Source organism: Rhinolophus hipposideros, assembly GCF_964194185.1.
Source record: "Rhinolophus hipposideros genome assembly, chromosome: 14".
Taxonomy (NCBI): domain Eukaryota; kingdom Metazoa; phylum Chordata; class Mammalia; order Chiroptera; family Rhinolophidae; genus Rhinolophus; species Rhinolophus hipposideros.
The window spans coordinates 32,712,601-32,725,937 of NC_138060.1; the positions used below are offsets into that span (position 1 = coordinate 32,712,601).

The 13,337-nt window shown below is 36.3% G+C and overlaps 1 protein-coding gene across 6 annotated transcripts in view; it reads right to left on the minus strand.

The window, feature by feature from the left end:
• The window catches only part of PPP2R3A (protein phosphatase 2 regulatory subunit B''alpha), a 140,315-nt gene that overhangs the window by 100,869 nt on the left and 26,109 nt on the right, over positions 1-13,337 (minus strand). For all 6 annotated transcript variants that reach the window (XM_081071559.1, XM_081071556.1, XM_081071560.1 and 3 more), the window contains one exon: positions 3,959-6,393. In XM_081071559.1, coding sequence (XP_080927685.1) covers positions 3,959-5,947 — 1,989 coding nt within the window. In that variant the 5' untranslated portion in view covers positions 5,948-6,393. The remainder of the gene's footprint in view (positions 1-3,958; positions 6,394-13,337) is intronic.

A 13,337-nucleotide genomic window follows, 5' to 3' on the forward strand; every position in this document is an offset into this window, starting at 1 on the left:
CTGCATCGTTACATTTGTTTACATTTCTCCAGACTGCGAATGTCACCATGTACGGTCTGTAAGAGTTTGTGTTTTAATAAATTTTAACTTTTTATAATAGAGTTGTGCATATTTTATAGTAATAAATGATATAATAAATTAGTATCTACATATATTTCATGTATTCATGACATACCTAACTTTTTCTTATTTTTTTTGGTATTTCTAGGCTATGCAGTTCATCTGTGAGTTTTTTCAAATTCTCGCAAATCTCCAAAAAATTTTCCAATATATTTATTGTAAAAAAATCCTTGCATAAATGGACCAACACAGCTCAACCCCATGAGGTTAAAGGGTTAACTGTATTTACAAACACAGGAAGCAGGTCATATTTTGCCTATGGGTCGCAGATTGCTGATCTCTGATCTAGACCAATATCCTCTTTATCAACCTCTCAATATTGTCCGAGTCAAATTTTGTATTTGACTCCCTCTCCCAATAACAGGTTTGAGTTGTATTCTGGACAACAAATATCTGGACAACAAATACTGTTAACTCTTGAGAAACTATTTTGAAACACATATTAAAATATTAATGACATAATATTGTCAAGTCAATATTTATTTTCAGGGATAATCATCAGTGTCACATAAAAGCACTTCCTACATGCCCTATTATGTAAATATTTTAATCAAAATATTTTGAAAAATTGGCAAGATTTTGACTGTCCAGAAAGTTTTTCAAAAGCCTTAATTTAAAATGTATTATTCTTAAAAAAAAAAAAATCATACTGTGAGACTCCGCTGCTTAAAAGCCTTTAGTTCCCCATTCCCCTAGAACAAACTCTTTTGTGTAGCATACAAGGGACATTCATAAGTTGGCCCCAATCCATCTCTCTGATTTTATTTCCTACTACTTCCTTTCTGTTCATTCTATATAAGAATAAAAACATGACAAATAAGACTGTGTGGAAACACCAACTTCAGGGCGGTGTTTAGTTCTGAAAAAGGGAGAGGATACTAGGGAGGAGAGTTCTAGGGACTTCAACCATATCTGAGATGAATTTTTGAAACGATGATGACAATGAAAATATTAAAGAAAGCAAAGATCTGAAGCAAATAGGGCAAAATATTAAGATTTGACAAAGCTAAGTGGAGGATAAAAGAGTGCTCTTTCTATCATTCACCACACTTTTCTATTTGCTTAAAACGGGTTGACAAAACTATAGTCTGTGAGTCAAACCTGTCCCACTGCCTGTTTTCGTCAGGCTTGGAGCTATGAATGGCTTTATATTATTAAATAATTATTTCTGAAAAAAGACAAAGATAACTATGTGACAGAGACCTCGCGACCTGCAAAGCCTGAAATACGTACTACCTGGCCCTTTCAACATTTGTCAACTCCTGGTTTAAAATATAACAAGAAAGGTGGTAATAATAACAACAACAACAACAACAACAAAAACAAGTAGGGAGGCATCTGAGTCAAGGAAGAACAGTTTTGTTTTCTTTCATTATTTTCCTGAATTTTATATTTTTTGTATTATCTGTTTTTACATTATTTTTGTCTCTTTAAATTAGCTTTTCATGAATTACTTTTTCCACTTGCATCAAGAGGAAATATTACCAAATTTTATTCCATTCTATGATATTGTAACTTATTTAAAACACTGATGGGAGAATCTTTTCATAAGATTTTGATCTCAGTGCAGACTTGTCAATAAATTGGGAAGCTCATGTAGAGCCCAGTGTGACATTTTTAGGTGGCTGTACTTGGACGGGGGTGTCACGGGGGACCCACTCACGAGGTATCAGCCAGGAGCACAGGAAAGGTGTTGCACAAAACTTATTCTTGGCTTCAATTCACATTTTCTACTTTCTACAGTCCATCTCTCTTAGAAGCATTTTGTCTCCTTTTTTCACAGAAAATAATGAAGGAAGAGGGTTAAACAAAATTCAAAACACTGTATTACGGTTAGAGTTTCTGGTTATAATGGTTGTGAGATGTTGGAATAGGTTATCAGAGAAGGTGGACATTTCTTTTTAATGGGCAGACAGGATATTGTGAGGAAAATAGTGAGACAATACATCTAAATGTCTTAGCATGCGTTAGCTCACAAGAACTGTTAGCTGTTAATATGTTATCACTTTGAGGTTGCTATATATGTATTTTCTTTTCTTTATAAACTATTAAGCACATCAGTCTTGTCTGTGTACGTGAAAAGATTTTTTCTTAGTTTTGAAGTTAATTTCCAGTTTCTCCACCCAGCATTTACCCAAGTTAACTAAAGACACTACCATTTGTGAACCAACAAATGAGACTCACACAGAGATTTCACAGAAAAGCTCAGCGCAAGTTTGAGGATATTCAGATCCAAATCATCATTTAATAACCTTAAGTATGTATTGTTTTAAACTTTAGTGTCACCGGTAACTAAAAATGTGCACAGAACAACATCCACAAAACAAATATGAGGTAAAAATCATTCATCTGATCACAATATATATATTTTTCCCTATTCAAATAAAAACTGTAATGAGAACACTAAAATAATATGTAATTATTTTTTAACTTGGCCACATATATGCCATCTCTAATATTCAACTCGTCTTTTAAAAATCTACTATATTATATTTAAGATATACAAGGCATAAAAATATGACAAAATGCTATGATCCACCAGATTATGAAACAGAAATAGAATTAATACTACTGAGGCCCCCTGTGTACCCTTCCTCAGTTTGATCTCTCTTCCTTCCCTCAGGGATTAATCATTGTTCTGAACACTGTATTTGGTATATCCATATATTCCTTCATACTTTCTGTACAAATGTACATATCGCTAAATAATTCATATCATTATTTCACAACTTGCTTTGCTGATTTGGTTTTACGTCTGAATTCATACATTTTGACATTTATGGTACATTCATGTGGTAGAGACAGTGCTCACCAAATGTTCTATGTGATGTGCTTCTCCATGTTTCTTAGCTTTTAGGTTGAAATCACTGGAATGTGAGAAGGGGAGTGTCACATGTAGGGCAAGGCAGTTATAGCACTACTTCTTTCTTCCCCTTCATCAGTGAACTCGTAAACCACATATTCCTAATGGGACAATGGGGCAGCTGTAGAAACACAGAGTATCCACCAGCCTGGGTTCCTGAGTGGAGCTTCTTGCCAACCCATGTTGGACACATAAAATGAGCAAGAAATAATCCTATTGTAGTAAGACATAAACACAAGTAGGCAGATACCTGTCTTTCTGGGATTATTCAAAAGCAATGCAGGGTAGATTCAAAGCCTTTTGAAAATACTTGTATCCTATGATTCTAGATTAATATTTACTCTCACTTGCATGAAGAAGCAAATCTCCTATACTCTAGTCTTTACTTTCTCTGAATACCTATTGCACTAACAACACTCTAAGAGAAGTGCCTACATGTTCATGTACTGTTTCTGGAATGTTAGTTTTGTTCCCCAAGTAGATTTTACGCTCTTCAAGAATCATGTCTCTTCTTTTGTACACCACATTGCATCTTACAGTCTACAAAGGCATAGAGGAATGAGTGGTCTACAGTTTGACCGGAAAGGATGAGGACTAATAGTAAATGCCCACTTTCTATAAGGCATTGTGTTTCACGTGTTATCTTGATCCTTATTATTTCCACTATACAGATAAGGATATTAAGGCTAACTTTCCATTGGTCACAGAGGTAGGAAGAAGATGAAGAGTGTGGGGAGGGCAGTTGAAATCGGTCTGCTTGACTATAAAGCCTCTGCTTTTTATTTTTTGTGTTTCACTGAATTGAGTGAGACCCTGCTTAGTATAGGACAGGAGCTTTAGAACATAGAATGGCTAACAAAAATAGCCATTGGCCACAGAAATAGCTATTGGCTAACAAAATTTTTATTATAAATTTTATATACACTAAAACATTTCTTTGGAGACTTCTCAGGACTCAAGTTTGTTAGGTCTTACCTTGATCACCTCTGGGGTCTGTTGAATCAAAACCACTGAAGTAGTATCTTTGGCTTTATCACCAACAGGACTTTTACAAACTGGTAAACTGGCTTGGGAGGAAGTTGTCAAAGTTTCTTGTAGAATTTGCATCATTTCCTTTTCTTGTGATAGGCTCCCTCGGCCTGATTTGCATTCAACTAGTTCTTGAGCAAAGTCTTCAATGCTTTCTAGAATTCGCAGTAAGAGGGCTCGATCCTCTTCCTCTATTTTGTGTCCATTGGTTTCAATAATCCTTGTTAGACAGGCAGGTGAGACTTTTTCCGTGGGTGAAGAGACTTTAGATTTAGATTCAAGATCTACAGAGAGCTCATCAGTCAACTGGCTGTGACTACTTAGCGAGTTAGAGCTTTTACTTTTGGCAAGTGGCTCTCTCAAAGAGGTCTCCATTTTTTGTGAAAAAGTTTCCAAATCCATTAGCAATTTATCTATCTCTTCCTGACTGTTAGAATTTATAAAATCTCTGTGGTCTCCCTCTTTGACTTTAGGAACTTTTGATTTAAGATCCTCCTTAGGTAGATTAATAACTGGTTTCACAAATATTTTACCAGTTTCATTTTTCATTGAGGCAGGACATTTTTTAAGATGAGTACCATGGTCTGAAAATTCTGCTCTATCTTCACTGACCTTTAACAACTCCTGACTGGGTCCATTTTCTGTCCTTTGTCTTTTATCTAATGCTTTCTTTCCATCTGACTCTTCTTCAATATAAAGGGTTTCCATTAGGTTGCCAGAAGAAACATTTTCTAAAGTGTTCATGGTTAATGACTGTGATTGAAGCTGGATATCTTTTGGAGTTTTGGGATCACTTATCTCTAAGTTATATAAGGAATTTGTAGAGTTGTTTGGAAAGCATTTTACAGTGTCTGTTTTCCTAGAACTGTGCTTGTCATCTTGCAATTCTATACTTTGAAACTGTCCAGGGTCAGGGGCTGAGAGCTGGACAACATCTTCATATTTAGGGGGCTGTTCAGTGCCAAATATTGGGGAGAAGGGAGTCAGTTGTAAACTAGGCATATTAGTGACCAGTTCCGTTAAATCTATAGTCTCATTATTCCCAGACTGCATGAATTCAAATGGTAGTTTTTTCAGATAGGATGCTAACCTGGTCATTACATTCATATAGACTGTTTCAGAGCTAGAAACTGCATCGTTACTTTCACTGATGCCGCTCCCTGATTTTTTCTTTATGCATTGTTTTATGATGTCTGTACATTTTTTCAAATCCTCAGAGCATTTCAGCAAGATATCCAAACACATCTTTATGTCTGTTCCAGAAGAAAAATTATCTATTTTATGTTTTTCCAAAATCTGAGTAACCAGGTCATCTTCAGAGAAGTTGTGAAGAAACATTGAAGTCAGGTTCATATCGAGTGAGTGTCTATGGGATAAAGATTTTTCCTCAAGTGAAGAACTCCGGAGTAAACTAAAAGACGAGGCATTCCCATCATTGTTATAATGGCCACAGAGCAAGTCAAAATCAACTGACCTCCTATTAAATGAGTCAGACTTAACTTTCCTTCCCTTTTTGTAAGCTGCATGGTTAGAGTTTTTGAGTTTTTCAAGGGAAAATTCTTTTATTTTCCCACTGGCAAAACTAATTGCTTCTCCTGCAATGTCCTTTAAGTTACAGGTGTTCTGAAATGTAGATCCCTTCTTGAACCTGGGCGTGCCTGTGAGGGCCTGATGGGGATAGTCACTTTCAGCTAAGGAAAACCCGTTTTCATGGGGTAGAAACAAAGAGTCCAGATCTGCCTCTTTGCACTGCGCCACAGGGATGTGTACGAGGTCTGCACAGACACTGTGATGTACCACGATGCACTCCACTCCATGTGCGAAGGTGTGGCAGGTCCCGGTGCAATAATGGATAGCTTGCTCGAGACGCCGGTCTATCACCACGCTGCCGTAGTGGTTCACAGTACTCACCACAAGTCTGTAAGTTGCTGCCATAATATCAACTCCACTTAGTGGTGGGACTTGGAATTTTCTAGAACTTGCTTCAAGTAAATTCTCCTAAATGACACTCGGCTGAAGAAAATACATTTGACAATGTTCACTGGTTTCTTGCAAATAGAATGACCTTTCCCACGAAGGAGAACAATTTAAATTTGAGGTTTGGTAACTGTCAGGATACAGTAGCTGTTGCACATGTGTGCTGTATTAGCAAGTCTAATAATTTAATAATTGTGCTTTTTGGTTTTATTTAGTAATATCATGGTGCTAGAAGAATATTTTTATAAAAGAATATCCTTTCAGTTCTTCAGCAATTCTATGATGCAGAAATTTACTATCATAAATTTACTGTCACAAATCTTAGTTGGTAGCATAGAAGTATTGTGATAACTGAGTCCTCCAAAGGTTTAAATGATCCATTTTTCTGTGAATGACAGAGAAACCTATAAATAAAAAAGAAAATAATTAAAAGGAAATAGGACTTCTAATACTGACAAAACCTTCTGCATCCCCTATGCAGTTAACCACCAAGCCTTATTCTTTGCCCCACCACTGACTGCTGATCTTTGATTCATGTCTTTGTTTCATCAGACTGTACACTCCTTACTACCTAGAGTAATATTACCTCAACTCTGCCTTGTTACAGCTGCCTCCCAGTTGGTATTTCTTATCCCACCCTCCTTGCCACTTTACAGGAAACCAGAAAGCTTAGATTTAGACAGCTTTTTCATCCCTCACAGCTCAAGAATTCACACTACTGATCTCCATCACGATCATGGCAGGCCTACCTCTTTTAACTCTACTTCAAGACTTTCAACATCCATTCCTATCAAACTATAATCTTATTTTCTGCAACTGCCCTGCACTAGCCTTTTGCTTCCATCAGCCTAGTCTTCTCAAAGTACTTATTTGACAACATAAAGTACTTGTTCTTGATTCTACAACTTCCTCTACACTTGGAAATTATTTTCCCATTATCTTTCTTCTTACTAAGAGAGAAAAAGACTATCTTCATTACTACTCTTGATCCCATCCTCTCAAACCCTGCAGATCTCTTTTTTTCTTTCTCTCTGTCTCTCTCTCCCCGTCAGGTGGATAACATTTACTTAACTATTCTCTTGCTTTAAAAAAAACACACCAAAAACGGATTCTAAACCATGTTGTAGTTGTTTTCTAAAAAGGTTCTATCAATCTATTCACTCAGTCAATAACTATTGAGTGCCTACTATATACCAGACACTTGCTAAGTGCTAGGGATACAACAGTGAATTAAAATAAAGTCCCTGTCCTTATGGAGCTGACAATCTAGTTGGAAAAAGAATAACAATATGTAAGTAAACATACAACGTAGATGATGATATGTGCTACAGAGAAAACGGAAGTCGGGCAAGGGTTTAGAATAGATGGGAAGGTGCAGTGTTATAAAGGGCAATCGGGGAGAACCTCACTGACACACCAAAAGATACCTGAAAGGAGAGAGAGCGCAGGCTGAGGAGGTGTTTTGGGCTAAACCATCTCAGGCCGAGTAACCATAAGTGCAAAGGCCCTGAGGTGGGAGCTTGATTTACTAAAAGAATGACAATGAGGCTAACAGGACGCTACCGTGACTGAAGCAGAGAAAGCAAGGGGGGGGGCAGTGTGAGAGATGAGGTCAGAAAGGAGAGGTGTTAACAAATGTCACCCCAATAAATTAAAACAAAATAAAAAAATAAAAAAAAGAAAGGAAAGGTGTAAGTCTAAACCACGCAGGGTTTGTAGACTATGATGCACTTGGCTTTATCATCTGAGTGAGCTTGAAAACAACTGATGGCTACTGAGCAGAGGAATGACATGATCGAACTTGTATTTTAAATTGGTAATTTTGACTGTTGTGTTCAGAGGAGACTGTAGAGGAGCAAGACAAGTGAGGAAAAAAGTTAGAGGCTATTACAATAAATAAGGCAAGAAGGCTAGGGGGCTTAGACCAGGAGAATAAAGGTGGAGGAGTTTAGATGCTGTACACGAATATATTTCAAACATAGAGCCAATATGATTTGCTTAAGGATAGAATGTGCGATACTACTGTATCAAGAATGATGCAGTAAGGGAATAATAGGAATGAGACAATGACAGCAATGAAAGATCAACAGCACCAACGCACCATCAATAGTTTCAACAATAAAAACCTTTATCCATTTAATAATGGGAAACAGAACTTCATTGTTTCCATGTTTATATCTTCAATCCTAGAAAACGTTATTTTGCTTATTCTACTTCTTCTTTGATAAATTGTCTATTGCTTATTTAGGTATTAGAGAATTAGTGAATACAGATCCAATTAATGCAATTGATTCATAAAGAACTCTTTCTTTTGTTGAATTTTTATACTGGCTATAGTTCCTGGATCCAATAATTACTCTGTTTTTGTGCCAGTACTACACTATTGTAATTACTGTTGACGTATTAAGTTTTATTATCTGGCTTTGTTTCCCATATCCCTAATTATGATTCTTTTTTATACTTCAAATATTCTTTGATGGTCTTCCAGATAAATTTTTGAATTGTCAAGTTTTAAGAAAAATCCTATTGGAATTTGATTACAATTGCAATAAACTTATGAATTGTTTTGAAGGAATACTGACATCATTACAATATACAGATTTTCCACCCAGGATAATACAAATCTTAATTCCAACAATGTTTCTTTGTCTCATTGTGGTTTTCTTCAGTTAGGTCACCCCCATTCCTCCTGTCCATCAGTATCTTAATTTTGTTGCTATGTGAATGGATTTTGATCTATTTATTGTCTTATCCTCCTCTTCCTTGCACTCAAATCTCAGAAGGCTCAAATAAAACCATAAAAGTAGGTATCATGTAGGATAGATGAAAGTAAAGCAGAAACAAGTTCCATAATAAAGGAAGAGCCCAATAATTCTTAAGTGAAAATACAGAGAAAACAAAGAGGAATAAGTGTTATGGGATAAAAGACTAGAATATGTCAATGGAAGAAATTACCTTTTCAAAAGATGCACGTTCAGAAGACAGAGAAGAAATAGCACCAAATATAAAAAACCATGCATCTTTTCAGAAATCCAAGATTTTGAAAGAGATTTTGGGTAAGGATAAAAGGGAAGGAAAACAAAAAGGATACTAGCAAAGAAAGTGTATTAGGATAAGTGTACGAGAGCTATTAGGACTACATCTTAATATAGGTGATAATACAAATGATAAAACTGATCTAGGGGCAAAGTATGTAAATGCTGGAAAATTTAAATATCCAGATACCTACTAAAACAGGTGTCAGATAAATTCCTAAATTGGCATAAAACTATTTTATTTCTTTAAAAATTTGAGAAAGTAAAGATAAATATTTCTCTAGGTTTGAATATAACCAAAACAACTGGTTGGCAAGGTAACATAATAGAAAATATAAGAAAGTCATCTTGTGATATTACAATCTGAAATAGTCAAGGAAGACAGAACCTAGGCCAAAGTCAGGTACGTACTTTTTGACCAGCGCTATCCAAAAAAACTTTTCAGTGTTGATAGAAATATTCTATATCTGTGCTTTCTGATAAGGCTGTCATTAGCCACATGGGGTTACTGAGCACTTTAACTGTGGCTAGTGTAACTGAAGAACTGAATTTTAATTTCAGATTACAAAGAAGTTGCAAAATATTATAGAGTTCCTGTGTACCCTTATCCCAGTTTCCTCTACATGACCATAGTACAATGATCAAAATCAGGAAACTGAATTGGCAACTATTAACTGAGGTACAGACCTTATTCGGATTTCACCAGTTTTACATGCACTCAATCCTTCCCTCTTCATCCTTCCTCCCTTCCTTTTATAGTAACTACTACCATGATCAGAATACAGAATTGTCCCAATGCCTCCAAAAATACCCCTCACACTACCCTTTTTGTAGCCACACAGTCACCCCAATCCTAATCCCTGGCGACCACTGATGTGTTCTCCATAGCTATAATTTTGTCATTTCAAGAATGTTTTATGTATGGAATCATACAATATATAAACTTTTGAGATTGACTTCTCTCACTTAACACAGTGGTTTTGAGAATCTTTCACTATATCGCATGTTTCAACAGTTCATTCTTTTTTATTGCCGAGTAGTACAATGGAATCGTACGGATATATCCCAGTTTGTTTACCCATTCACCAATTAAAGAATATTTATGTTGTTTTCAGTCTTTGGCTATTACAAATAAAGCTGGTGTGCATATTAGGGCACAGGTTTTTGTGTGCACATTTCCCTAGGGTAAAACCCAGGAGTGTGATTGCTGGGTTGTATGGTAAACATTCTTCAAAAGAAACTGCCAAACTGTTTACCAGAGTAGCAATACCATTCTACATTCTCCCACCAGCAATGTATAAGACATACGGCTGATTCCACATCCTCTTCAGCATTTGGTATTATCACCATTCAAATAGGTACATAGTGTTATCTCACTGTGGCTTTAACTTACATTTCCCTAATGGCTAATGATGTTCAACATCCTTTCCCGGGCTTATCCACCAGCCCCATACCTTCTTTGGAGAAGCAGTGCTTAAATCTTTTGCCCATTCTAATTAATTTTAATTAACTTTAACTTAAAAATCCACATGTGGCTAGTGGCCACCATAGTAAACAGTGTAGTTTCAGATAATGAGGATACCCCTTTCAGAAATTCTGACTTAAAAAAAAAACATATAAAAAAAATATGAGGGAAGAGAAAATAAGGCAAAAATGAAGACTGGTAGGCTTTAAAGATGAAATCTGACGAATGTGTCATAACTAATCTCACTGACAAAAGTAGTGGGAAGAAAAGCTAAAGAACTAATTATAAATTTAGGTTTCTGAGTTAAATTTTTGAAGGGACATGAATAGCAGAGAGAGGGAACATCTAACGAAGCCGAATCCCAAGGGGTAGCACTAATTTCAATGAGAAGTTTGCAGTCTAAAAATGATTTGAGTTTTTTTTGTTTCTGTTTTTCAATGCCAAAGAAACAAAGATTACTTCCTGGTATTTGGTTCAGATCTGTGGATATCAAATTCTGCCTTTTTATTCAGACCGTGATTTAACTGATGCCCAATTGTCCAGCTGAAATCCTAGACATGGCATCTAATCCAACTATTCTCAATCTGAGATACAATCTAACTCAGATCCACGATGCTATCTAATGTCTCCAAGTGAAAGCCAGGCTGCACTGAGTTTGAATCTCCACCCTGCCACTTACAGCTGTGTGGCCTTACAAAATAAGCTGGTTAACTTTTGAAGCCTGTTTCATCTGCAGTTGGAGATAATGACAGTACCCATCTCACCAGGATTAAGTTAACATGTCAAATGCTTAGAACACTTCCTAAGACACAGGAAATGCCCAGTAACTTTGCTGTTCTTGGTATAATTTACTCATCAAGTATTTTCTACTCTGAGCTAGGCTCTGGGAGAATGGTGTTGAATAATTCATCATGAGGGCCCTCAATACATTCACTGTTTAATGGGGCAATGAAGGAGGCAAACATGGTGGGTATCAGGAATACTAGGGTGGGGTTTCTGTTTTCCCCCATTTTGGTCTCACAATTAATACATGTTCTTTTCAGAGAGGTTAGGGAAAAATTAAGAAAAAAACATTTTAATTACCCATATCACCATTCAGAAATAGCCACTGTTAATATTTTTATGGTTATACATGCTGACATTTCCTTATGAAAATTTATAGATGTATATTTTTCCAAATATTGGACCACATTACGTATTTTATAACTCACTTTAGCAACATCTCATGAAAATACTTCCATGTCCAAACAGATCTAGCTCATTTTAATGGATATAATATTCTATCCTATGAATAAAATACTTTATTTACCCATTTGCTATTGCTAGGTTATTTACTATTGTTGTTTTAAAATTAATAGTGATAAACATTCTTACACATACTTTACATAGTTGCCCAGTTATTTTCTAAAGATACATTCCAAGCAGCAGAATGCTGAGTCAAAAGGGTGTGTGTGTGTGTGTGTGTGTGTGTGTGTGTATGCATACACTTTCTAGGTATACAGGGTCAATCCAGAAAAATGACAAATTTATATTTCCAATATCAGGGTAGGAGTGGGCCCGTTTTCCCACAATCTCCTTGAGTGATACCACTCTTTAAATCTTTGCTAATGTGATAGATTAAAAAAATGGAAGTATGTTGTTTTAATCTGTACCTGAAATCTTTTTATTTACCTTACAGACATTTTGTGTTGTTCATTTCTGAAGCCTTTCTTCATGTGCTTTTTCCATATTCAAAGAGAACATCTAAATCAGACTACCGAGGCAGTAAAGACTTCCAAGAAAAATATGTACCTGGTTTTGAAGGATCGATGAGGATTAGTCAGACAAAAAGGAAGGGAAGGATACTCCAGGCAGAGGGAAATACAGACGTATGTGAAGGTTCAGAGGCCTAACGTGACAGAGTGAGTGGAGAACTACAAGTAGTTCCAGCTAATTTCACTTGGGGCAGTAGACAGACAAGCAAGAGGGGAGGAAAGCAGAGAGTTGCAGGAAATAGACCAGATTGCACTGTATGCTAAACTAAAGAGTCTGAGCTTTATTTGAAAACTATGGGAAAAACAAACACATGTAGGCTGGAGGGTAACATGGTATTCATGTTTTAGAAATATCATTCTAGCAGCTGAGTGGAGGCATGGAAATCAATTAGAAGGCTACTATAATAATCCATGCAAGAAGTGGTGAGAACCTAAACCAAGTAAGTGGCAGTAGTTAACCAAGAGGAGGGCACTGATTAAATAGTCAAGGAGAATTCACAGTACAGGAGGGGAAAGTGAGAAGGTAGAATCTTGGGTTTCTGGCTTGGGTATTGGGGGAATAATGTTGCTACTCCCAACACAAACGTTTTGTTTTTGTTTTATGGGAGGTGGCCACATAAAAGATAAAGAGTTTTATTCTGAATGTGTTGTTTGAAGAGATACTGTGGAAAATCAAGTGAATAAAATATGAATATAAAAACCACAATAATGTAAAGATTACGTAGGGTGCCAGATGGGTACTGGACTTATCAGGGGGATCACTTCATAGACTGTGGAGATGCCTGACCACTGCGCTGTACACCTGAAGCTAAGGTAGAATAATACTGAATGTCAACTATAATAAATTAAATAAATAAATAATATGTGTGTGTGTAAACACACACACACACACACACACACACACACACACATAGTCACGGGATAAAAAGTACAGCATACGGAATACAGTCAATGGTATTGTAACAGCTATGTACAATGTCAGAGGGGTAGACTTGGGGGTTATCACTTTGTGAGGGGTGTAAATGGCTAATCATTATATTGTTCTGTACACCTGAAATTAATATAAAAAATAAAAACCTGCAGGTCAGCAGGAA